The sequence below is a fragment of the Anolis carolinensis genome, unplaced genomic scaffold (genome assembly GCF_035594765.1).
Source record: "Anolis carolinensis isolate JA03-04 unplaced genomic scaffold, rAnoCar3.1.pri scaffold_10, whole genome shotgun sequence".
Taxonomy (NCBI): Eukaryota; Metazoa; Chordata; class Lepidosauria; order Squamata; family Dactyloidae; genus Anolis; species Anolis carolinensis.
In genome coordinates, this window is record NW_026943821.1 from 13,766,697 (window position 1) to 13,794,634 (window position 27,938).

At 40.6% G+C, this 27,938-nt stretch overlaps 1 protein-coding gene across 1 annotated transcript; it reads left to right on the forward strand.

The window, feature by feature from the left end:
- Positions 1-10,389: 10,389 nt before the first annotated feature.
- LOC103279948 (sialic acid-binding Ig-like lectin 10) lies at positions 10,390-27,257 on the forward strand. Its single transcript, XM_008117310.3, has 13 exons — positions 10,390-10,601; positions 11,465-11,629; positions 12,791-12,887; positions 14,525-14,672; positions 15,153-15,569; positions 17,330-17,368; positions 17,541-17,789; positions 18,912-18,977; positions 19,106-19,354; positions 20,421-20,753; positions 21,192-21,276; positions 22,634-22,751; positions 25,094-27,257. Exons 4-13 carry the CDS (start codon positions 14,558-14,560, stop codon positions 25,295-25,297), a joined length of 1,875 nt encoding a protein of 624 aa, XP_008115517.2. The 5' UTR covers positions 10,390-10,601; positions 11,465-11,629; positions 12,791-12,887; positions 14,525-14,557; the 3' UTR covers positions 25,298-27,257.
- The last annotated feature ends 681 nt before the right edge of the window (positions 27,258-27,938 follow it).

A 27,938-nucleotide genomic window follows, 5' to 3' on the forward strand; every position in this document is an offset into this window, starting at 1 on the left:
GCTTGCTCACAGAAAACCATATTTAATCATCTAAAGCTGCGAAAGGAGCTGAAATAAAATTAATAAAATTAAATAAATAAAGAAAGTGCAAGGTGGTTTGTGGACCGGATTTTCGTTCTTGCAGCCCACTGTTGGGCCAGGACCAATGGGTTGGGAATCACTGGTTTAACCCATTGCGCCATTGGGGGCTTATGCTGCTTTAATTCTACATTGTGGGTGGTCTCAAGCATAAAGACCTTGCAAAACTACAATCCCACAATCCCATAGCAGTGAAAGTTATGGCAGTTAAACTGGTATCAAACTACATTAATTCAAATGTTGATGTAGCCTCTTTTATAATAACATCAACCTCCTGGGAGCGCATTATATGGTCTTTTAAAATACATCTTGGGCAAGTAAAAACAGACAAAAGATCCAATAAGCAATTGCAATTTGGCACGAACAATGGGTGGAATCTCATGTTTAGGGATGCTTTTTGTATCACATATAGAAAAGATGCTGTGCAGTTATATCTCATTTTGTTTTTCTTGTTCACAGATGGATCCCCTCTTTCTCTTTCAAGCCAGAAAGACTGAAACTTTTCATCTGTAACTTATTTTTCCCTCTCTGTTCTCCAGCTTCTCTACAGGAAGCAACCCATCCTGAGACGGTCTTCTTGCAGAGCGCAATTGGCTGCATTTCCATACAAATAAGCCAGGCTTTTCATCCTCTTGTTTTCTGCCTTCTTGTAATTCACTGTGGCTCTCTTGCTCAGTAAAAATAAAACCCTGAATTTCCAATGACGCTTATCTTGCTGACTGACTTTTAATATTATTTATTATTGTCTTCTTTTATGCAGTTCCTATTCTTTAAACGGACATGCTGATAATGTAGACAGATCTGACCAAACCAGATGCTGGGATATGGCAGCAATATGTTGGATAAGAGGGCTATGTGCCACAGCTTGTTGCACTTGTAGTACAGAGACAGGAATTTGTTCCTATTATAGATACATTTTTTTTAACAAAAAGAAACTCTTTGCTTAAATGGAACTAAAGTATACATTTGCTGCTTGAGAAGATATCATCCAAACATGATGAGTGGCTGGGATGTGATAGAAATATGCTCTTCTCTGGCCATCTCAGCATAGCCTTAAAATCCGCAATGCATCATGAAAAAATGGAAAAAGCCAGCGCTTGAACTGTGTAATATTCCTCCTCCAGCAATTAATACAGCTGCAGTTCTATACTAATAAAAGTTACTAAAAAGTTACAGTTTACCTGGAAAGGGGATGTTATCCTTTAGGACTTACAAACTCATTATTGGGAAAGAGAACAAGTTACAAGAATTTCTTCCAAGACTTCTCTTTCTTTCTCGGTGTCTTACAGCCAATATTTTAGACAAAGGGATCATCTCAATGTTATGGAATTTTTGGATTTGGTGTTCAGCAGACAAGGCTAAAGACTTTATAAAACAACAACTCCCTTGATTCCATAACACTGAGCCACGGCAGTTAAAATGGTGTCAAACTGCATTAATTCTGCAGTGTAGATGCACAACAGGTGTTTGCTTGATACACCTGCCTTTTGGCATGTTTCTCTCTTTCACCCTCTATTTGTGTGTGTTCATCCACTCGTCATTTCCGACTCTTCGTGACCTCATGGACCAGTCCACGCCAGAGCTCCCTGTCGGCCATCACCGCCCACAACTCCTTCAAAGTCAAGCCAGTCACTTCAAGGATCCCATCCATCCATCTTGCCCTTGGTCAGCCCCTCTTCCTTTTTCCTTCCATTTTCCCCAGCATCATTCCCTTCTCCAAGCTTTCCTGTCTTCTCATAATCTGGCCAAAATACTTCAACTTTGCCTCTAGTGTCCTCCCCTCCAGTGAGCAGTCGGGCATTATTTCCTGGAGGATGGACTGGTTGGATCTTCTTGCAGTCCAAGGCACTCTCAGGATTTTCCTCCAGCACCAAAGTTCAAAAGCATCTATCTACCTTCGCTCAGCCTTCCTTATGGTCCAGCTCTCACATCCATAGGTTACTATAGGGAATACCATTGCTTTAACTATGCGGACCTTCGTTGCCAGTGTGATGTCTTTGCTTTTCACTATTTTATCAAGGTTGGCCATTGCTCTCCTCCCAAGAAGTAAACAAAATCCAAAGCACTATTAGTAAAAGTTGGCCTCTAGTTAGAATGCTTGGGTGCCAAGACATCCCAGTTCTTGGTGCTTATTCCACATTTTTAAAAGTTAACTTTAAGGTCATCTTTAAATCTTTTTTGCTGTCCACCGACATCTTGTTTTCCATTCTTGAACTGATAATAAATAAAGTAGCTGCTTTGGGTGACGATGATCAGGCATTTGGACAACATGGCCAATCACACCCTCCACAAGGTGGAGACACAATGTCTCTAAATAACCTCCAACATTTCTAGAAGCCACACATTGTGGCAGTTTCAGCTTTTCATGTCACAAGCAGGTTACTTCCCAGGGGAAAATCTATGCCTTGAAGCATTTGAGGAACTGAGAAATTAGCATACGTACATGTTCATGTGCTCTTCTGTTTTGACTAACACCATTTTTGTTTCAAATCAGAAACAGGATAACATTTATTTCTGTATTACAAGGTTGAAACTTATTGCAACAACTGTTTTATATTCCTCTTTGCAGCACAGCAGTGAAAGAGCTTGACACCATTTTAATTGCCAATGCTATAGTTCTGGGATGTCTAGTTTGTTGTGGCCCCAGAACTCTATGGTGGAGAATGGTAAATATCTCACCAAACTCACCTGAACAATTTAGGGCAGTTCATGGATAGTGAGATTCTGAACGTTAACACTGAGTTTTATTTATTTGTTTATTTATTTTATTTTATTTTTTTAATGTAATTTTTATTGAATTTTCCAACATCACATTACAACAAAAGTTTAAGATATACATATATATAGATAAAAAAGAAGGAGGGAAAAAAAGGAAACACACACACACATGTAACATGTTTTGTACTTCCATTCGTCCCTTATGGAAATCTAATTAAATTATATTATGTTTTGTCTTGTCCTGGTTGAACCAGCGTCTTCTAATTGTTTTAACAGTTTCCAAAAATTAAGTGATATTAGTTGCCATATAATCTCTAAATAAATTCCAGTCAGTCTTATTTGTTGAGTGTTCTCTATAAGTTCTTAGAAGAAATGTTAATTCGTCCATGTCTCTAATGTCTTCAACTTTTCCTAGCCATTCGTCTTTAGTTGGAACGTCTTGTAATTTCCAATATTTCGCATAAATAATCCTTGCTGCCGTGCTGATATATATAAAAAGTTTGTCTTCATTTAAATTAAAATTTGTTTCCGAATCTGTCAAACCTAATAAGTAATATTCTGGTTTCATTGGGAATTTTTTCTTTAGTATTTTTTGGGATTCTGTGTGTATCATTTTCCAGTATTTCCTTGTTTCAGAACATGACCACCAGGTGTGAAAATATGATCCAATATGAGTCTTACATTTCCAGCAGGAGTTTTGAGTTTCTTTGTACAATTCCCCTAATTTTTTCGGTGTAATATACCACCTATGGAATGATTTTAACCAATTCTCCTTTAAATCCCATGCGTAAGTATACATTTTATTTACAGTATTTATATACTGTATATATGCCTGGCGAGACTTAAAGCTAATACCCAAAGTTCCCCAATCAAAGAAATTTCACTAGTTGAAGCAGAAGCCATCAAGGGATTTTATTCAATCTGTCCAGAAGGGATGACAGCCAGCAGTATGCTGCTCAAAGAAGCTGACATGCCATTTTGCAAGTAAAACACACATCTTTTGTATTTTGTGTACATGCCCAGCTGGGGCCGGCTTTGCACTGATTGGTGGAGCTGGCTCTGACATCACAAGCGTCTGGCAGGATTCCCTCCATGTGGAGGGGCTGCGGCACCAGGCAGCCAATCAGGGAGCTTTCCCGCTTCCGATGCAAATTTTTATTTATTTATTTATTTATTTATTTATTTATTACATGCATTTATACCCCACCCTTCTCCCCGAGGGGACTCAGAGCGGCTCTCCAATGGCAGCAGGGGGTGGTATGGTCTGGAAAAACAAAGAAAAATATGGATTTGTGAATGAGCAATAGTGTCTCAACCTTGAGACTAACAAAACGGGGCCATCAGGTCCCTGAGGATTATTGTTTTGGTGATTGTTTAGTGAATTTTTTTTTCTGTGTCAGGAGCAACTTGAGTTGCTTCTGGAGTGAGAGAATTGGCCGTCTGCAAGGACATTGCCCAGGGAACGCCCGGGTGTTTTGATGTTTTTACCATCCTTGTGGGAGGCTTCTCTCATGTCCCTGTATGGAGCTGGAGCTGGTAGAGGGAGCTCATCCGCACTTTCCCCGGGTGGGATTCGAACCTGGCAGCTTTCAAGTCACTTAGTCCACTATGCCATCTGGGGGCTGCACGTTTAGTGAATGACCCATTGGGTGTATCATTGTTGACCCTGCAACATGCTGTCCAAGTGATGGGATTAAGGAATCCGTTCCTGGGAAATTGTAATTAGAAAAGCAGTGGCAGAACCTTCCTGGATTTTTACAAGTCATGGGTGGGTCTCAAGTCATGGTGGAAGAGATACAGTTTTCATGGTTAACCCTGTCTAATCCTCACTTCCTTCTCTATGTTCAGTGTGCTTATTTGCACTAAGCAAAAGAGGAACAATCATGAAACCATTTCCAGTAATCTCACCTCAAAAGAATACCAGCAGGGGCTGTCCCTCTGGCTTACATAGCATATTTGACACTCAGAGTGGATCTTTTTTTGGAAGCTGGGGTTGCTCAAGCTGAATTTAGGGTTCCACCGTTGTGATGAAAGGTGTCTCTCTCTCTACCAGGGAGATACTATCCTCTCTTCATGTAGTACAAACTTCTTTTCATTGGATGTCCTGGGATTGTGCTAAATGAGTCATTGAAGTTATTTTACACAAATATTGTCTGTTCGAAAAGCAACACCATTTTTGCCATGTGAAATTCTGCCTCGCTTTTAGAGATGCAGCAGAGTTTCCTTAAGATGATGGACTTTATGCTTGTCAAAACATTGTATCATAGGCACTACAGTCAGCTACACAGAAGGACCTTGGATTAAGGCTGCAGTCATCATGTTACAGATGGGACCTCAAGGACCTCCATTATCCTTGTCCCACCCTTGCCTCCGAAAAAGGAGAAACAGGTCAGGAGATGGAATGCGGAAGTACCTCAACTGGTGAGATGTCTGATTCCACCAAGGGACTTGAAGCCCAAGCTAGTCTGTAACTCTTGTGATGATTTTCTTCATAGCTGTTGTGAAGCAGCAATTCCTGTATTATGGGGAAACATTTGCATGTCTGTCTCAAATTTCCCACAAGCCTTTCACAAGAATTGCATAGCACTTCAGCCATGGGCACCCACATTCATGTACAACTATTATACAGCGACGGCTAATGACTCTGAACAAAGGATGCCCTCCAAGCAAGAGACAAACCTTTCCAATGCTAATTAAAGTGATTAACTGCAACATTCACACTGACTTCCAACTGACAAAGAACTCTTCTCACACCCTGGACTCTCCACAGATATATATTAACCTTCCTTGCCTAGTTTTTTCATGCCTCACAACCTCTGAGGATGCCTGCCATAGATGTGGGCAAAACGTCAGGAGAGAATACTTCTAGAACATGGAATACATACAACAACCCTGTGATCCCGGCTATGAAAGCCTTCGACAACACATTATACAGCGATACTTTGACTTAAAAGTTGAATTCATTCCGTGATTGACCTCTTAACTCAAATTTCTCTTGTCTCAAAGTGAGTTTTTCCATTGAAATGCTATTAATTTATTACAGCCCCCGAACCCCCCCCCCCATTTTTATTTTTTAAATAAGAAAATGTACTTTAAAAATAAGAAATAATGTAGAAATGCATTTTCACATGGAACAATAAAAAAAGAATGACCAACTTTAAGATGGTAGAAGCACAAAGTCGTGGCAAGGAAGAACAAAGTGAAGAGGCAGGAGCATCATTTTCTTCATACTGCACTCATTCCAGCCCCCCTCCCTCTCTTGCTCTCTCCCTTTCCCTGAAACCAAACTTACCAGGAATAAAAACTGCACAAAATCCACTAACTCAAAGTTCCTCAAAGTGGACAAGGTCAAAGCAGACAGCAATCTCCCAAAACAGACAAGCGCATAAGGCATGGGAACTGCTCCCTTGAAGCCCAAAAGCCATGTACTTGTTGTATGATCTCACTGTCCAATATTGTTCTAAATTGCTCTACAACATACTCTTGCGCTAGTGTTTCCACCAGCACTAGCAGACCCTCCAGTGCTAACTCTTAACTCAAAATGCTGCTCTTATATCAAAGCAAAACCTGGGTTAAGTTAAGTAGAGGTTCCACTGTACTTCCAAAGTAAGGATGCATCTACACTGTAGAATTAATGCAGTTTGACACTACTTTAGCAGCTATTGCTCAGTGCCATGAAACTGCGGGAAGGCTAAAAACCTTGCAAAATGACCATCGCCACAATGATACAGAATTGTATCTGCCGGGCTGTGGCGCAGCTGGCTAGTAACCAGCTGCAATAAATCACTACTGACCGAGAGGTCATGAGTTTGAAACCCGCGTCGGGTTAAGCCCCCGACCATTAAATAGCCCGGCTTGCTGTTGACCTATGCAGCCCCGAAAGACAGTTGCAATTAGGGAAATTTAGGTACGCTTTATGCAGGAGGCTAATTTAACTAATTTACAACATCATAAAATTGCCAGCAAAACACGAGGAATGGAATGAGGAAGTACAGCCACTACTGGACAGTGAAGCAACAGCTCCCCCTGTGGCCAGAATCGTGAAGCTTGAAAAAAAATGTTAAATGCCTCTGTGTCTGTCTATATATATTGTTTGTCTGTTGGCATTGAAGGTTTGCCATATATGTGTTCATTGTAATCCGCCCTGAGTCCCCTTCGGGGTGAGAAGGGCGGAATATAAATACTGTAAATAATAAATAAATACATAAATTGAGCTGTGGCAATTAAAGTGGTGATAAGTTGCATTAATTCTTCAGTCCAAATGCGTCCTAAGACTCTTTTTATAATTCTGGCTTTCCCAAGAAATCACGTTGTAGTTTTCATAGACTGTTAATCATCTATGCAAAGCTATGGTTCCCATAGTTTAACTGTGCAGTGTAGATCACTCCTTCTTTTCTATTTCTTTGTTACACAGTTGCAGGTAGATCTGGAGATGTGTTTTGTCTGTTTAGAAAGTAACTTTGGGATTATCCTACCACTTCTTCTCTCCATAACATGGTTGAGTCTCATGGTTTTCACTAGGTGGTGGTATCAGGAATTCCTGGACTATTTTGAACATTTAATTCTAACAGTAGGGCTGGGACAAGCTGCCCTTTGACATGACTCTGGGGGTTGCAGGACACACAAGTTCATGGGCTTGTCATGATCTGTGTTTCTACTGCTAAAGATGAGGAAGTGCGCTTGAGGGATTTCTTGCCTCTCATGCTGAAATAATTTGCCTTGCAATGGGTGTTGTGCTTCTTCAACTGAGTAGGTATGGAACACCACTTGGTGTTGTGCCTCAGGCAGAAAATTATTTCTGCCTGCATACACACAATACACGTATTTAGCAAGAGCCACAGGATTCATGAAGTTGGATGATGCATCACTTTGGTCACAAAAACTGAAGAAATTCTATAATAGGAACAATTTAGGAAGCTGTTTTGTACTGATTCAGGCCATAGATCCATTTAGCTTAAAACAGCACACAGTAACTGACAATGGTTTCACAATGCTCCGGCGAAGAGGCTGTCCCAACTTTTCTTGAAAGTGCCAAGGACTAGACCTGGGATGCTTTGCAAATAGGGCAAGTGCTCTGTAACAAAGATATGGTGCCACTTCAACATGGACTGCATCTTATGTCTTAACCTTCCTGGGGTCATAAATTTGCATCTTGACTATGTCTGAAGGTGACTTGCTACATCCTTCTCTTGAAGCTTGGAAGAGTTCTATTTTGGACTATGAATCCCAAAGGATTTTCTTACTTCAATCACTGGAGCCCCCAGTGGTGCAATGGGTTAAATCAGTGGTTCCCAAACTTATTTGTCCTGCCGCCCCCTTTCCAGAAAAAAATATTATTCAGCGCCCCCTGGAAAGGGGGCGTGGCTTCGAGGGGTGGGTGTGGCTCCTGCTCAAGAGGGCGGGGCTGAGTCTCTCTCCTAGTCCAAGATGCAGGGCTGGGAGGGGGAGGTGGGCAAGGCCACAAATAGGCAGCCAGGACTGGGATGGGCGGAGTTAAGAGCTCTGAGGCAGGGCTGAGCTTCATCCCTGTCCTGCGATGCCTGCCAGAACACAGGGGGTGGGGCTAGAGGAGGGGTGGGGCCTCTTCCCAAGTGCCTGGCAGGGCTGAACCTCTATACCCCGCCCCCATGTCCTAACAAGCGCCTCAGGGGAGGTATACAGAGGGTTAGCCCTGTCTCGTGCTCTTTGGAAGAGGCCCTGCCCTCCACCCTATCCCTGCCCTTTAGTCCTAAAAGGCCTCGCGGGAGAGGTATAGAGGCTCAGCCCTGTCTCAGGCTCTTGGAATGAGGCCCTACCCCCTTCCCTAGCTCCACCCCCTGTGTCCTAACAGGCACCTCAGGTGCTCAGCCCTGTCTCCGGCACTTGGGAAGAGGCCCCACCCCTCCCCTGGCCCTGGCCCTGTCCCTGTGTCCTAATAGGTGCCTTCACCGCCCCCCTGGATCGCTGCAGCGCACACCAGGGGCGGTAGTGCCCACTTTAGGAATCACTGGGTTAAATCCTTGTGCCGATCAGGACTCCTGGCCGACAGGTGAGCGGTTAAAATTTGGGGAGAGTGGGTGAGCTCCCTCTGTCAGCTCCAGCTCCCCATGCAGGGACATAAGAGAAGCCTCCCACAGGATGGTAAAACATCAAACATCTGGGCATCCCCTAGGCAACGTCCTTGGAGACCACCAATTTTCTCACACGGTTAGACAATTTACCTTCAACGGTTCTGGTACAGGAAGAATTCAGGCAGAAAACCCAGTCTCGTGAGAGTACAAAAAGCTAAGTATTTATTGTTCTCATAGCTATGATAAGGCTTTTAAGCAGAGGCTGGATGGCCATCTGTCAGGGGTGCTTTGAATGCGATTTCCTGCTTCTTGGCAGGGGGTTGGACTGGATGGCCCGCGAGGTCTCTTCCAACTTTACTATTCTATGAATCTATTATTCTAAAACAGCCGTACACACACAAAGGTCTGTACCATGCAAATGGCTGCTGCAAAGCATGTCACATTTAACAAAGATTATATACCTTGGCTTATCTAAAATTGACCAATTGCTGATTGTCTTCTTCATCTCCACACCTATTTTGGCACAAGTGGTATCTGTGACCTTACTTGTTTTATCTATGCTAGCTTCTCTCTTAGAACTTTCTGAAGAAAAGCACCAGCCCACAAGAAGGGAAGGGCACAGGCCCTGTGTTTACATGTACAGTAGAGTCTCACTTATCCAAGCTAAACGGGCCGGCAGAAGCTTGGATAAGCGAATATCTTGGATAATAAGGAGGGATTAAGGAAAAGCTTATTGAACATCAAATTAGGTTATGATTTTGCAAATTAAGCAACAAAACATCATGTTATACAACAAATTTGACAGAAAAAGTAGTTCAATACGCAGTAATGTTATGTTGTAATTACTGTATGTATGAATTTAGCACCAAAATATCACTATATTGAAAACATTGACTACAAAAATGGCTTGGACAATCCAGAAACTTGGATAAGCGAGGCTTGGATAAGTGAGACTCTACTGTACTACTTTGGTTCATACAAAAAGCTTACATTGTCTATATAAAAGGCTAATATGATATATGCAGAGGCAAAGCCACATATGCAAAAGTTTACTTTTTTCTGGCTTATGGTCCCTTCAACACCAGAAGTGACTTGCAGTTTCTCAAGTTGCTCCTGAAACGAAAAAACTTCAATCACTGCAAACGTGTAAAGTGCCAAAACATTTGCACTGAATTAACCCAGTAGGGAAAAGAGAGAAAAGGAGACAACTGCTTCATTCTTTTCTTACTTGTGTGTTCATCCTGAATAAATAACTTGCTTTCCTGTTGTTTGGCCGTATATATCTCTTTTTTATCAGTTAACTGTTAGTGGTTATGTGAATCAGCATGGTGTATTGGATTGAGTATTGATGACTCCGGAGACCTGGGTTTGAATCCTTCTCAGCCAAGAAAACCCAAGAAAAGCCTTGAGCAAATCACCTTCTCTCAGTCTCAAAGATAAAAATGCCTCTAAACAAATCTTGCCCAGAAAACACAATGATAAGTTGGCCTTGGGGCCCTCTTTTTTTCCATACACTCAAACCAATAATGTGTGGATGTAAATGCTGAGATTTCCTGTAGTAAGATAGGGGAAAGTCTCTGTGAAAGTCCTTGTCTGCTTCATCTTCTTGCACAAGCTATTTGCTGACACTTCTGCTTTCTCTCTCTTCAGATTCCTGTCTATTAATTCTGCTTTTGGTTTTAGCATAAACCATCTGGGTCAGACTCTGGACAGAAGACAAACCTTATTAGAGTCTCCTTCCTCGCTGCTGGATAAGTAAGTGTGTGCCTAGTTGTGGAAGGCAATGTGAGAATCTAGTCCAGATAGGATTAGAAAGATCCAAGAGAGGAAGTGAAAAAAGAAAGAAAAAGATATAAATTTAATTTAATTTTTGTTTCCTTTGCTAAGACTTTAGTTTCCTGCTTTGATTATTGCAATCTTCTTTTGACTGGTCTTCTCACCTTAGTTCTCTAGTTTCCATGCAATATTCTGCTAATGAATGATCTTTTCCATCTGTCATTTTTATCATGTTGCTCTGCTTTTGCATTCTCTCTATTGTTTGCCATTTTTTCTAAGATTTGGCACCAGCTTCTTGTTTTAACATTCAAAGCCTGCAGAAACTCACATCATACCATTTTTCATCCCTGATTATAATTTACTAACCTGCTCAAGATCTACATTCTGGGAGTTCTAGGCTTGTCATCCAACCATGGATTTTTTTTTTTTTTGGCTTGGACGTTTTTCACCCATTGCTCCATACTCTTGGAATTGCCTCCCTGAACATTTGTGAACTGCTCCTTTCCTTATTATTATTTTTTAAATCTCAGTTTAAACAGCTTCCTTATTGTCTAATTCTAATTCAATATTGGAATTTAGGAATCCTAGTTTAATATTGTTTTATAATCTTATATATTTTGATTACATGTGTTAGTATGTTTATATTGTAATCTTTTTTTATTTCATCTGCGTAATTTGTTTATAATTGTTTTGTATAGTTTTATATTTGATTATTCCTTCCTTCATTTTATGGGAGTGTGGCTGTGTATATACTTTGGTATTGGTTGTTATTTGCTGTCAAATTGACTTTGATTCTATAAATAAGAAACCTAGATCTTCAATTTTATCACATATTTTTCTAGTGAATCAAGTTGTCTCATGACAGATCCAAAGTAGAACAGACTCACTTTAAGGATCCTAGCATCTCCTGATAGTTCTGGCATGTTTTAAGACCATTCATATATGTCCTTTCAACTGTTTATGGTATCCATCAACGCTCCTCCATTTGGCTTTCACGAAGGATAAAGGTAAAGGTTTTCTCTTGACATTGGGGGTTGGTGCTCATCTCAATTTCTAACCTGAAGAGCTGGTGTTGTCTGTAGACTCCTCCAAGGTCATGTGGCCAGCATGACTGCATGGAGCGCAGTTACCTTCCTGCTGGAGTGGTACCTATTGATCTACTCACATTTGCATGTTTTCAAACTGCTAGGTTGGCAGAAGCTGGGATTAACAGCGGGAGCTCAGTCTGCTCCCTGGATTTGAACCACTGACCTTTCAGTCGGCAAGTTCAACAGTTCAGCGGTTTGATCTGCTGCGCCACCAGGGGATCCTGGCTCTCATGAAAGTTAGATTTAAAAAATCTTAGCCTTTAAAGTGACACAACACTCTATTCTTCTTATGTAGGTTTAACTTCATTTGGAAATAGGTCAATGGAAGTTTCTTGGTGTAAAAAAAAGATATAGGTAGAGACACAGTAAATACATTATCTTATAATTGAAGTCTACTTCTTCTGCATCAGATCTTAAAATAAGCATGCAGAGTCTTGAGAAGTTCTGGGCTCGGGAAAGTTCCTTTTTTAAACGATAGCTGAGAAACTGCACGAATTGTTATTCAAACAGTAATGTTTCCAAGCTGTGACAGCCCCAAAATATTTTTTTGTCTCTTTCTGACGTTGGTTCAGATTCAACCATTGCTTTTCTTCTTACACAGGGACATCTAAACCTAATAGCACGTAGCTAGCATTCAAGTTAGCATTCAAGTATTTTGTAGCCATTTAGAAGTACAGCTATTGAGAATAGTTGGCTAAGTTCCCTAACTCAAAGAGAAATCTTGGAAACTTTTGGCTTTTTTAGTTGTTGCAAAAGAGGGTGAGCCCTCACACTAGCCACTGGGTTTTGTTGGAATGCTCTTGGGCTCAATTTCTAATGCTGTCTTCTCAATATCTAGATCATGGCCTTAATAAGACAATCAAGCTGCCCTTATCTAGAGGTGAAAATAATAAAGGTCTTTGTTCTAAAACACAAATATGTGTCTGGGGAAATGTAAAGCTTTTTGTGGTCGTCAGGTCTTGAACCCAAGTGCTTTACTTCCTTTTGTTGGGATCCAAATTTAGAAGGGACAAGGACCCAAGAAGAGGAAGTGGGGCATAACTTCTAAATTTTGGTTTCTCCTTTTTTCTCCATCACCAGTCTTTTCTGGGGAAGGTAGCTCATGAGACAGACAACGGACTTGCTTCTTTCCAGATTGCTCAACTACTTGCGGAGACTTCAGTTCTTACAGACCTAAGTATTTACCTCTCTTTCTCTTTATTTTGGTGTGGGGAGGGCATCATATGTCTCTTTGACAGCTTTATAGTGCTAAAGCAGGTTCTCAACTTTGTTTGACAAGGCTCCTCAAGATGACGCTAAACCAGGGATTCTCAAACTTTTTGAGTCATTGAACTCTTTTTGAAGCAATAGTTTTTTTGTGGAGCCTCAAAAAAACTTATATTATATTATATTAATGATGTATATATATCAGGCATGGGAGGAACCATGGTGGGGCAATGAGTTAATCCAGTGTGCTGATTGAACTGCCGACCTGAAGGTTGGCAGTTTGAATCTGCCGGGATGGAGTGAGCTCCCATCTGTCAGCTCTAGTTTGTGGGGACATGAAAGAAGACTTGCAGCAGGATAGTAACACATCCGGGCATCCGCCAATTACGTCTCCTGGGCAACGTTTCTGTAGATGGCCAATTCTCTCACATCAGAAGCGAGTTGCGGTCTGTTTTCAAGTTGCTTCTGTCATGATAAAAAAATCAGGTATGGGCAAACTTAGAATCATAGAATAGTAGAGTTGGAAGAGACCTCATGGGCCATCTAGTCCAACCCCCTGCCAAGAAGCAGGAAATCGCATTCAACTTTTGGATGCATTGAGCTTTAAAATTTGACAGACAGGTTGGGCCAGTGGCAGATGAATGGAGAGTGCTTGTGTGAACTAATTAAAATTAAAAACATGAACAAATTCCTATGCATACTGCACATATCTCGTTTGTAGTGCAAAATAAAAAATGAAAGATAGAACAATACAATAGTTAAAATGAAGAACAATTTAACCAATATAAACTTAATAGTATTTCCACGGAAGACCCCTGGGTCCATCCAGTCCGATCCCCTTCTTCCATGCAGGAAAAGCACAATCAAAGCACCCCCAACAAATGGCCACTCAGCCTTTATATAATAATAATAATAATAATAATAATAATAATAATAATAATAATAATAATAATAGGTTACTGTGAGTTTTCTGGGCTGTATGGCCATGATCCAGAAACATGATCTCCTGATGTTTCACCCACATCTATGGCAGAAATCCTCAGAGTTTGTGAGATCTGTTGTGATATTAATAATAATAATAATAATAATAGGAGCAATCTTTGTACAACAGGTCCAACCATCCATTAATAATAATAATAATAATAATAATAATAATAATAATAATAATAATAATAGGGGAGGAGGAAGAGGGGAGGAGGAGGGAAGCACAGAGCACCTCTGGATGCTTTGCGGAGCTGCAAGAGCTCCCTAGAACACACTTTGAGAACCGCTGCTCTAAACAATCAGGAGGTTTGTCAGATATTTCTGCTATTTCAATAGAAATCAATATTTATCGTGATTTCTATTCTGGCATTCTCCAGGTGTGGAACTCAAAGTGGCTTACCATAAATAAGAAAAACATATAGTTAGAACAGTGGAATCCAAGGCTCAGCTAAACACACATGATCAAAATAAGAAAGCAATAAGAAAAAAAACCAATATGTGCATTAGAAGAATCTAGTATCCACATAGACAGAGGGACATTTAGAGGGACAGCCATGTAATATTGTTTGTAGTTGCTTCTCTTTGTTTTCTCATTATATAATATGACTTTTCTTTCCTCTATAGAATTCCTGTCCCCTAAAAAAATCCACTTGCAACATGATACCCAAGTATGGAAGAGCCTGGCAAGGTGTGGTTTTGCCTTCCAAGAAGAAGAATTTGGTTTCTCCTCTGGTGACTCAGATAATCCTGATTCTTGCCTTTTGCTGCAATGGTAGGCACAAGGTTCACAAACAAAATGGGAAAAATGGAACTGTGGAAGTGGGGACTCATATATTCCAGTTTATAAATTCTGGAATAGATTATCCTAAAATGCTGCTCTTCCTAGGTGTGTTAGATTATAGCTCCCATAATCCCCAGCCACATGAACCGTGGGAGATGCAGTGCAGCCATGTTGAGAAAAGCAGGTCCAGAGAAAGCTCAAGAATGGTATCTGTTTCTTTTGGAGCGTAAGTGCAATAGAAACTTAGGTAGAGCATGGAAAAGCTACTTTTTAGATTATTACTCTCAGAATGCCCCTGTCAGCATGGGGTATAGTGAGAAAAGACATCCCCCCAGAGGAACTTTGGAAAGCTCTGCATTTCATTATTTTCAAATGCACCCACCTTTATTAATTTTAACTAATATTAATAAATTCAGAATATTAAAATGCATTAAACCTGATATTATCACCTTTTTTTTCTCCCATTGGCAGGTATGCTGAGCCAACAGGGATCAAGTTTCACACTGACAGTGGCTCGATATGTCACTGTGCAGCGGAACAGTTGTGTTCACATCGGTTGCCAATTCACATACCAAATTCATGACAGGAGGGAGACGCTTTCTGCTTACTGGTTTAAAATACATGCAGAAAAGAAAACATGCCAAAACGGCAAATGCATTCCTGGTTTCCTTGTGGCCACCACGAATGGTAAAAGGATGGTTGAGGAATCTGCTAAGAACCGTTTCCACTTCATAGGAGATCCAAACCAAGGCAATTGCTCTCTTATCATCATGAATGCCAAAGCCGAAGATGAGGGAGAGTACTTCTTGAGAATTGAAGGAAATCGGGGATTGGGGTACAGTTATGTGGATTCAAGTGGTTATACACAACCTTCCATTTCTCTGAAAGGCAAGTGACATCTTCATAATGAGCTTCCTTGTTAATGTCTCTCTATTGTTTTTATTGTTGTGTTGAGGGGATGGGCAAAGACGGATCTATAGATCTGTCAGCAGCTCTGAGCACCATGATGCTAGGCAGAATATCAAAAATTATGTTTCCTGTTCATCCACACTATTTCAGTGTCCTCAGTAGGTGTTTCATACTTTCTGATGTCATTTCCCAACAGCCAATGAATTCCTCTTACAGGGATAGACAAGAACACTATGTTTCGGATGTCACGCTGAAGTGGAAAAAGAGGAAATGTGGGGCACTACCATTGTCAGTCTCCTTTACCTTAAGTGAACCATTGTTTGCAGGTCTATAATAATAATAAAATTTTATTTATATCCCACCACCATCTCTCCGAAGGGACTTGGGCTGGCTCACAAAAGCACACAAAAGTGCAGCACACATAAAATACAACAGTACATGACCAAATAAAACAATATCAATGTAAATGTACACAACAATTTTACACAAAACATGATAAAACCCTATTTAAAATTTCAGTAAAATGCACCAGTGGCTGTGGATATAAAATAGGCTGTGTTCAAGTATAAATCCCTATCCCAGAGTTCCCCTTTTCAGCACAAGTACAAAAGTTTAGGAAACTTCATAATACCCAAAAGTTAAACATTATCACATTCTTATTTATCCCTAAGGTCTATGTTTGTTGTCATCTCTGTGCCCTGGCCCTGGTTGTAAGCTCCTGAGATAAGGTATGAGCAGATAGGAATAGAGTATTCATGTGTAAATACAAACCATAAAATACAGTGGCTAAAGGGCCTCTGTATCCATTGGAAAGATGCTTTAGCATCTATGCTACATACCTTTGTGTCTCCCTACTTCCAGTCAAGGCAATCACTTTTGTACTTATTGAAAGAAAGGAGGGATGGAGATGGCCCAGGACCCTTCCACACTACACAATTATGGCACTATATTGCATTCTAACTGGCCTGACATTATTTTATGAATGCTAGAAGCTGCAGTTTGGTGAGATACTAGAGCTCTCTGGCTGAGAATCCAAAATGTCTATTGATAAGCGACCTGGCAGAGCCCCGAGTGGTGTAGCAGGTTAAACGCTGAGCTGCTGAACTTGCTGACCGAAGGTCAGTGGTTCAAATCCAGGGAGCGGGGTGAGCTCCTGCTGTTAGTCCCAGCTTCTGTCAGCCTAGTAGTTCGAAAACATACAAATGTGAGTAGATCAATAGGTACCGCTCTGGTGGGAAGGTAACAGAGCTCTGTGCAGTCATGGCAGCCACATGGCCTTGGAAGCGTCCATGGACAACACCATCTCTTTGGCTTAGAAATGGAGATAAGCACCAACCCCAGAGTCGGACACGACTACACTTAATGTCAGGGGAAAACCTTTACCTTTACCTAGAAGCTGCAGTTTGGTGAGATACTAGAGCTCTCTGCTGAGAATCCAATATGCCTATTGATAAATGACAACCTTCAGGATGCCATAGGATGTTGTCAAATTATTCCAAATAGTGTGAATGCTAATTAATCTCCAAAAGGGTCATGCTTCCAAAAGCCTATGGAGATTTTCTGATTTTCCAAAAGGTTATGATCTCTTAAAGATCATGCCTTCCCAAAAAATAGAAGCTTTCATCTCCCCTTGAACTGCCACATTTTGGTTCCCTTATTAGATCCATCCCTATTTTTTTATTCTTGGATTGCCCAGAATTCTATCTGAAAAATGTACTCCCCTACTCTTCATGTTTCAGATCAGCCACGAGATGTCCAAATCACGTGGAGCATAAATGGTAAGTTTTGAAATTTTTGTTTGTTTTTGCCTGTGTTTGCTATTTTGCACTCCCAAAAGAGCATCCAATTCAGGGCAGTCAACTCAATATGTATCAGTGATAATGTGACTGTAACAGAATAGTGGGCTTTATATGATAGAAGTATTTATATTATAATCTCTTTCTCTTGCAGACGTCTCCCGCCAACAAGGAACTACAGGCCCCATATTGGCTCAAGAAGGTGATGCAGTTAAATTGGTGTGTGCGGCTGAGAGTAATCCAGATTCCTTTCTGAATTGGAAAAAGGGGAACAATGTTCTCCCTGCGCAAAGCGGAATATATATGATTTCTCAGATCAAACCAGAAGATACTGGGGAGTATCAGTGCCAGGCAAAAAATCAGTTTGGTTCAGCCGGCCAAACCATCCTTGTGACTGTTCAGTGTAAGTGAAGATTCTTTGGAGGTCAGCAACTGAACACATGCATCATGTGCTAAATGGTGTGGCTCACAATAACATTGCGCTAGAAGCCTTTTGAGTTTTTGAACCATATGATAAATGTATTATTCCACAAACATGTTCTCCTTGCTGAGGAAGTTTAGGAATGTATAATTGAGTTGCAGACAGTGGCAATGTAGTTTGCATTAGTGGTGGTCCATGGACCAGGGCCACTTTCTACCCCATTGGCTACCCATCCCTTGCAAGTATCCAGGACGAAAATAAACATTTGTAGCTAAAGTATACAGATATGGCATTGTTCTTTGGCACACTGGAAGGAGGAAAAAACAATTATCAATCCCCCACAACAAACTGCCTGAGAAGCACTGGTTTACATGATCTAGAGGAGTTTTGTGGCTCTTTTCATAAGGCGTAAGATTTGGGGAACCTTATTGGAGGATCTATATGTTTGCCTACAGGTTGTAGTGTAAAGGAATCTGCAAACTACAGCACTCTGCCCTCCAGTGGTAAAAATACTCAGTTTCAATGACTGAAAATCATTACAGGTTGGCCATCTCTTATCTGGAGTTCTGAAATACACCAAATCCAATTAAATAGTGAAACCTTTTGCTTTCTGATAGTTCAATGTACACAAACTTTGATTTATGAACAAAATTATGATATATATTGTACAAAATGACTATGTGTTCTGGTATATAAGAAACAATAATGAATTTCATGCTTAGACTTGGGTCTCATCAGCAAGACATATCATTATGCACATAGTATATGCAAATACAGGTATTTCAAAATCTGAAAAAAGGCTGCCACCTAAAACATCTTGCACACATTAGGAGCCCATTAAGACTTGAGAATTATGGTACTATGATTACACTTTAACTGCTATCATTTTGCCTTGTGAAATTCAGAGATATGCAGTTTATTCAGGGGCATATAAGAATTCTTAACCACTGAATCCCACTACTTTGCCTAACTACAAATCCCAGGATTCCACAGGATAGAATCAAGTTGATTAATAGCATTATAATTATGTCAATGTGTAATCTCAACGAGCCTAAGGTTGGGAAAGGCTAGTGGCTTATTAAAACACTAATCTCTGTGTTGCAGATTCACCAAGAAATGTGACATTCAGCATCACTCGAATTTCCAGGAGAGACCCTGACCTTTCTCAAGGTACCATTAAGTTTTGGGGTGTAAAAATCAGTATCTGATGTCTTGCTCTGGAGGTGGAGGTGATGCTGTCTGCAATAAGAAGTTTTTGATCTTTTATGGAAATCACTGATGTTTTACTGTGGTTACAGGTTTCCCCCCAGAAGTGGCACATGGCAACAAACTGATGGCTCAGGAAGGGGAGTCATTGCGCATACTGTGCCAGGTGGATAGCAACCCTTCTGCCAGCACCCACTGGATCAACCCAAGTGGGAAGACCTTGAAACATGATAGCTTATTAGAACTGACTGAATTGACAGTTGAAGATGAGGGTGGATATGTGTGCCATGCCGAAAACATTATAAATTCAGCTCAGAAGACTTTCCAGCTCTATGTAGCATGTGAGTGAGTCAAAATGGGATTAAGTTCTGTGCATCTTTGACACCAATGAAAGCTGATCTCCTACACTGCAAAGCATCCTTTTACCTCTACTGAGAGATTATGAGAATACAGTGTTCCTTCACTACTTCGCAGTTCGCTTTTTGTGGATTCGCTGTTTTGCAGTTTTTCAATAAATGCTAAAAGAATATACTAAACCATAAAAAAATATGATTTTTCCTTCCTTCCTCTCTCTTTCTCCTTATTTCCTAAGGAGCAGCCTAAGGAAGGAAGGAAGGAGAAGCCAAAGGGAGAGAAAAGGAGGCTGAAGCAGCTTTGTAAGATTGTAAACAACACAGTCGGACAGCATTAGTGAGATTATAAACAACACAAATATAGTGTCCCTACTTCGTGGATTTTCACTTTCCGCAGGCGGTCCTGCATCATAATCCCTGTGATAAGTGAAGGAACACTGTACAGCACTGTATACTGTAGAATTCATGCAGTTCAACAACACTTTAACTTCCATGACACAATGCTATGGGAATGTGGGGGTTGTAGTTTAGGAAGTCAACACTTTTATGTTTCTTTGACACAATGGGTCTGTTCCAGTTGAAATTAGCAATTTGTTTTAAGCCTATACATTTAATGCAGTTTCAAGTAACTTCTTGAAACTGCATCAAATGGTCAGTACAGCTGTTCCCAAGACAATACTGGCTCCATAGTATGTGAATTGCTGTGTGAACACTCAAAACACTGTTGATGCGTACATGCATTCTGGTGAGGGGAGAATTCAAAAAACATTCTCCTTGGCTGTCAAACCACTGATCGGCGGATCATGGATCTCTGCAGTTTGTGTAATCACAATCTGGACCTCAAACCAGTTTAAAAGTGAAATCATTTGAATAATGAAATGGCTTTCTTCTATGCTGGTTCAAAACAGACCTAAGTGATCAATATAGAGGTGTCGTTGGATGAAGAAAACCAATCCTCAATCTCCTAATGGCCTCTAATGGATGCTTTGTAACTATGGATGACACTTTTTGCACTACAGTTTTATCCCTTCTTATTTCTTCTGCTCCTTTCCAGATGCCCCCAAGCTCACTGAAAACCCTCAAAGAAATGCTACATGTTGGCACCAGGACAACAGCTTTTTCTGCCACTGTTCCTTCATGGCCCAACCTCCACCACAGGTTCAGTGGCAAGTAGATGGGGAAACTATAACCGAGAAGAAGAGCAACAAGAACCAAAAGGTCACTTCTTTAATCCAGAAGAATGTGGTCACCAGCACCCTCAACTGGACAGGCAATCTGGAGGTGGAACACAATATCGTATGCATTGGGCACAATTCCTTTGGGACCTACAGAATGCAGCTCCCCTTCAGTGCCTTGGGAGCCTCCATCACCACAGAGTCTTACACAGGTGAGAGGCTCTACACAGGGACAAAATGGGAGAATGTCCAAGAGGCAAATAGGCCAGGCAATACTATATAGCAGTGGCATGTGGTCTCTTGCTCAGACAGGAGGAGTTCAGTGGTCGCTGATATCTCTCAGATCAGGGAGGGGTTCCATTCCAGGTTTTAATCACAACTTTCAAGGAGCTCTCCAAAGTGCTTCAGTACTGTATCTCAATATATACTATGAGCATTGCACAAAGCCTGCCAGCTCCAGCTGCTATAACCACAAAGTTGTAGGAGGTGGTGGGGGAAAACCTTGCTGCTGCTAATTCTGATGGCCCTTTTTCTTAAAGACCTGCTGTGAGAAAAGGAAGAGAATTTCCTGTGACTGGGAAGAAGTGAAAACGGTCTTGAATCTGAATCCTGATTTCCTTTCCTTCTGAGATCTTGGTTTGTCATTGCAGGAAACCCTGCAACTGTGCTCATCTCTGGATTATGTGGAGCCTTGCTGGGAGTTGGTTTCTTCATGCTGGGCCTATGTTTGCTCAAGTGAGTTTCTCTCTCTTCTCATGTTTTATAAGGTAACCTAAAAAAGCAGTACATGTCAAATACTAGGATTATCACAAGGTAAAGGTTTCTTCCTGACATTAAGTCTAGTCGTGTTCGACTCTAGGGGATGGTGCTCATCTCCAGTTCTCCATTGTTTGTTTTATATGACATCATTTGTTTTATGACTTGCTTTATTGTTGATTGATTTGTTTTATTGCTGTGTTTTATATTGTCTGTTTTGCCTGGGCTTGGCCCCATATAAGTTGCCCTGAGTCCCCTCAGGGAGATGTGGCGGGGTATAAAAATAAAATTATTATTATTATTATTGTCTGTAGATGCCTCCAAGGTCATGTCACTGACATGACTGCATGGAGTGCCATTCCTTCCCCGCCAGAGCGGTACCTATTGATCTACTCACATTTGCCTGTTTTTGAACTGCTAGGTTGGCAGAAGCAGGGACTAACAGCGGGAGCTCACCCCGTTCCCCGGATTCGAACTGCCAACCTTTATGTCAGTTCAACAGCTCAGTGGTTTAATCCGCTGTGCCACTGGGGGCTCCAGGATTATCACTAGATCACCTTTCCCCGCTAAATTCTGTCTTAGCCCTACACACCTGCTGCCATGTTCTATCCTTTCCTCACTCCTTGTCATGACAGATTCCAAGTTTCAATATGCAAAATGTTGAATTGATAACTGATCATTCTAGAATCATCAAATTGAAAGGGACCATAAAGGCAATCTAGTTCAGCCTCCTGCTGTATAAGAAATATACAGTAGTCAGCCCTCCGTTTCCATGGGTTCAGCATTCAGAGATTCAACATTCACAGCCTGTTAATATACCCTGGCTCCAAAAGGAAAAAGCAAACCTTGATTTTGCCATTTTATTTAAAGGACACAATTTTGGCACTATGTATCATGGAGCTTCAGCATGCACAGATTTTGATATCCATGGTAGTCTTGGAACCAAATCATAGTGGATACCAATGATCCACACCTGAGAGATGGCCATTTCATCCTACTGTTGAGTCATTCTGTCAGAAGAGTCTTATTATTAGTTACCTCTATTGGTTTATGTCTGACTCTGAAGCAGGAGAAAACAAACTTGCATCTCCTTCTGTATCAGTGCTACTCAAAGTGATAATCCCTGGATCAGGGCTGATCCCCAAGACATCAGCTGTTGGTTCCCTAAGAATTTCTAAGAAAGAAAGAGATGTAGCCAGTGACCACACCACAGGATTTCACAGGATGTTGCCATGGCAGTTAAAGCGAAATAAAATATTATGGTGTAGTCTGATCAGGCCTCAAGTGAGGTCTGACGAAAACAATATAGACTAATTATCTCATCATTTGTTCTTAGATTTTATAGGAGGAAATCACCACCGAAAGCAAGCTGTGAGGAGATGGTGGACCCCACAAATTCTGGGTACCTGAAGCCCAACAACAATAGCCTAATCTACAGCAACATTTTGCCTATTGTAGGTATTACAGGTGGCTATGCTACATTCTCTTGGATCCTAGGCAGAAGACAAATAGTTGAAGGTTTAACTATCCAGGCTCGAGATCTTGATTCCCTTTTACTTAAATTAGTCTAATCATAAGATTCTACATTTAAACCCACAAATTCTAAAGGGAATTAATCTATACATGTCTACTGAAAACCAAGTTCCTTTGAGCTCAAGACAACCTTCTCCCAGTATGTCCAGCTGTGAATGCACTTTTATCTTGATAATAAATCTGTTAATGTGTTGATAAGAAATTGAGTACCTTTCCATTGAAAGGGCTCACGGCATGTGAGAACAAAAAGATATATGGCTATGTGGTTATATTTATGTTGGAATTTATTATTATCCCTTTCTAACTAAATATCAAAAGCAATAATGTAAGGCCACACAACAAATTACAGTTTCTTATCCATAGTTTGACTGCAGCTCACCATTTGTAAAGCAGACTTTTTGCTTTTTTCAACGCCTGTTCTGATTTTATATTACATATAACCATTCTATTGTCACGATTTTATTTTTGCTATGTTATTGTATATAATTATGTTTTTATTTTGATGTATTTTTATCTTCTGCTGAAATGTATTAAGGATGTATTTTGTTATGTTTTATTCTAATTATCCGGGCTTGGCCCCATGTTAGCTGCCCCAAGTCCCTTTAGGGAGATAGAGGCAGGATACAAAAATTAAGTTGTTGTTGTTGTTGTTGTTGTTGTTGTTGTTGTTGTTGTTGTTATTATTATTATTATTATTATTATTATTATTATTATTATTATTGATATGACTTGAAAAAGTTATTTTTGGCCATGCCAATTGGAAGATTGTACAAGCTGTAGTTTTAAAAGAGACACATTCACAAGCTGTGGAATTTAGCAGTCTATAATTCGTGTACCTGGACATTTGTGGTTCACTGGCACATGCAATGAATGGCGTACTGCATCATCATGGGCAACTATCAACATTTGTAGGAAATGAGGAAGACCACATTACAGATGCAATGACTCAGTCAAGGAAGCCACAGCCCTGAATGTGCAGGATATGTCCTGGACTGTTGATGACTGAGACTCTAGGAAATCTCTCATTCATGGGGTCAGAATAAGTGGAAGCTGATTTATAGCACGTGACAAAGACAATAACAGCACAGTGCTGTAATATCCAGTCTAGCATGCAAAAGCTTATCACAAGAACCTCTGTATTTATGTCCTTAACCTATAGTCACATTTCCAGGAGACATACCTCTTGCTTCTCATTTTATCTAATTCTGCAGCCTACATGGTTATTGGTCTTTCTGGCTGGAGGATTTTGAAAATTATAATTAAGTAACCTTCCCAGGTTCTGATTCCTATTCAGAAGAGCAAATGTTAGGTTTTAAAACTTTGTTATAAAGGAGAGATACCTAAAAGCAATGAACCCCTAATAAAAGTTCACATTTCAGTTTATGAGACCTGACTCCAGTTCTTAGTGTCTCATTGTTTAGGAGAAAGTCTGGTCACATTGGCTCAGCTTGTAAAACACATTGGACTTTAGCATAAAATGTTTGGCGAATTGAAATGTAAAGTATATGGAAAAGAATCCTATTGCTTTGAGGAATCCTATTCAAGAAAAGAAACACTCATTCTCTGACGTGTTCTGCATACACCTGTCTTTAATAATAATCCAACCTGAAAGCCTTATCAAAGCAAAGAGAACCAGCTACCCTGTTTCCCTGAACATAAGACAGTGTCTTATTTTAATTTTTGCTCCCAAAGATGTGCTAGGTTTTATTTTCAGGGGATGTCTTATTCTTCCATGAAGAAAAATTCATATTTATTGTTGAACAAAAAAAGAACATTTATTACATACTGTACAGTAGCTGTCACCTCAAACCAGCATGACCAGACAAACTGTTAATCTTATCAAGAATTTCTTGTTACTACCACTATTTCCATGTACAACAATCTATAGTACATACTACATACATTTACTGATCCTGCATGCTCTGGTGTTCTGTTCAGCGGGCATGCTTCCAAACAAAAACTTTGCTAGGTCTTACTTTCGGGGGAGGCCTTATATTTAGCAACTCAGCAAAACCTCTATTAGGTCTTATTTTCAGGAACTGTCTTATTTTCAGAGAAACAGGGTATTTACCTTGTACTGGTACTCACTCAAATATCCCTCCGTAGTATACCATTGCATACATGTCACCCTGGTTAATGAAATCATGCACTCATGCTTTTATCAGCACAGTCTCATGGCCGTTTGACTATTTACTATTATATTGTTATTCCAAGGAAGATTACAGACTTTTTCACATGGTTTCCCCCCTCTTTTTTCTTCCAGGGTCAAAGGACTCCCCATGTGGGTCAGCTCAAGACACCTAGGCAGAAAAATGTGAAACAAGAGCAGATTCCTAAAGTTCCTGATCTGACCAGAAATACAGTAGACGAGGTCCACTATGCTGCCTTGGAGTTTAAAAACTCAAATCTCAGTCCTCCAATTGCAGAGGAAGAAACAGTGGAATATTCAGCAGTCAGAAGGAAATAAGACCTTATTCCTAATCAGGCATGAACTAGACTATTGAGAGTGAGCAGGTCCTCTGATGAAAAGAGCTCACTCGGACATCAATGCCAGGCTTGAATGAACAGATTGTTTTTCATCAAGGAGTTGGAGATGGACGTGGTAGAGGAAGAGCAAGCAACCTTTGACTTCTATGTTCTCCAAGAAATCATTAATACACCCTGTCACCAATAGATAGGGCAGGAGAAACCTTAAGACATACTTGATATAGCTGGAAGACTCTTATTGAAACTTCAGCTTTTTTGACCTGGTTTCCATGCGTCCATTAGCTAGAAAGAAGGAACCAGAAGAAGATGTTGAGGACTTAGTTAACCATCTTCTCAACAGTAAGCAAAAAGCATTGATCAATGGCTAGATTCCTTATTTGTAAATCTTGTCTTGCCCAAAGCAATTGGTCAAACTAACGTGATAAGCAAATATTCACTATCTTGTAGTAATGGGTTGGATAAAGTAATGCCTATGGTGGCGAAGTACATTAAAGCACTGAGCTGGAGACCGAAAGGTCCCAGGTTCAAACCCCAGGAGCAGCATGAGCAGCCGCTGTTAGCTCCAGCTCCTGCCAACCTAGCAGTTCGAAAACATGCCAATGTGAGTAGATCAATAGGTACCCCTCCGGCAGGAAGGTAAAGGCGCTCCATGCAGTCATGCTGGCCACATGACCTTGGAGGTGTCTACGGACAACACCGGCTCTTCAGCTTAGAAATGGAGATGAGCACCAACCCCCAGAGTCAGACATGACTGGACTTAACATCAAAGGAAACCTTTACCTATGGGCCACCAGAAGCTTCCTGAAACCCTCAAGGGTAGTTTTAAATTTCTTTTCATTTTTTGCTTACAAATATCCCCCACAATATCCTCTGGGGTGTTCTTGGAGAATTGCCACAATGTTTTGAGCCCTTCCTAGGCCAATATGTACTAAGGAGGTGTAGTTTTTGAAACAGGAGGTGACGTCTGTTCATTTCCCGTTGTTAAAAAAGGCCTGTCATAGATCTAAAATGGTCAAGGAAGGCCCAACGCCATAGGGAAAATGCCCCTCTGTTGCCCACATGGGGGCAAACAATATTTTGTTGTGAAGGAATGATATTGAGGTAGACCATAGAATGTTGGTTTGAGAAATTCAGATTTTTAAAATAAGAAATATGTTCTGCAGCTCTATTTTTAGCAAGTGCACATGTTTTCGAAGCTGTGCTTTTAAACTGCATTATTTTATATATGAACCATATTTTGTTGTACACTCCATACAAAACTATGTAAAATTTCAGTATAGGCATTCTTTAGTATTGGCTAGATCATCTCAACCAAGCACAACATAAATAACTGCCAAAGGAATTTCTTCGATGCATGAACTTAATATCAAGGGAGAAGGGATTTCATATAATCTGGTTCAAAGCAGATAATGTGGATTATCTGCTTTGAACTGGATTATTTGTCTATACTGCGGTATACTCCAGTTCAAAGCAGATAATCTATATTTTATAGGGCAGTATAGAAGGGGCCTATGGGCCTTTCCACACTGCTCCTATATCCCAAGATCTAATCCCAAATTATCTATTTATCCCACGTTATCCAGCAGTGGGGACTCATATATTCCAGTTTATAAAATGATAATCTGGGATCTGATCCTGGGATCTAAGAGCAATGTGGAAGGGCCCTTGGAGAATACCCCCCTAGGAATCTCTAGGGCCCTTCTACGCTGCCTCATAAAATCCAGATTATGTTATTTAAAACTGGATTATATGGCAGTTTGGACTCATGTAATTCAATTCAAAGCAGCTAATGTGGATTATTTTCTTTGATAATCTGGATTATAGGGCAGTGTAGAAAGGGCCTATGTCTTCTAGTATGATACTATGATCAAGTCCAAAAAAAAATTAAGGGATTCCTAAAGAAATGTTCATCCAAATAAAATAAAAAAGCAATCTGATTATTTGAAGTTTTTGACTTTCATTGGAGTGCTGTGCCCCAAACCACAGCAAACTGCCCCTTTGTGCAATCTTTACTAGCCAATAGAAAATACAGTGTATTGCAAAGTGTGGTCACAACCTGCTTATTCAACAGGTTAGAGCAGGGGTTCCCAAACTAAGGCCCATGGGCCGGATGCGGCTCTCCAAGGTCATTCACCTGGCCCCTGTCCTAAACTTTAGACTTAGGGTCGACCTAAGTCTACCTGGTCTTTGGAAGTCTCTTTCCTTACCTATGGTCTTATGAGATCATCTAGATGGTCTTTGAAGGTCTCTTTGCTTAGCTACGGCCTTATGAGACCATCTAGATGGCTTTTGGAGGTCACTTTCCTTACCTATGGTTCTATGAGACCGTCTAGATGGTCTTTGAGGGTCCCTTTCCTTACCTATGGTCTTATGAAACCATCTAGATGGTCTTTTGAGGGTACCTTTCCTTATCTATGTTCTTCTGAGTGCCTGGTGAGATCATCTAGATGGCCTTTGGTGGTCTCTTTGTTTACCTATGGTCTTACTAGATAGTCTAGATCAGGGGTCCCCAAACTAAGGCCCGTGGGCCGGATGCAGCCCTCCAAGGTCATTTACCCTGGACTCTGTTCTAAACTTTAGACTTAGGGTTGACCTAAGTCTGAAATTACTTGAAGGCACAC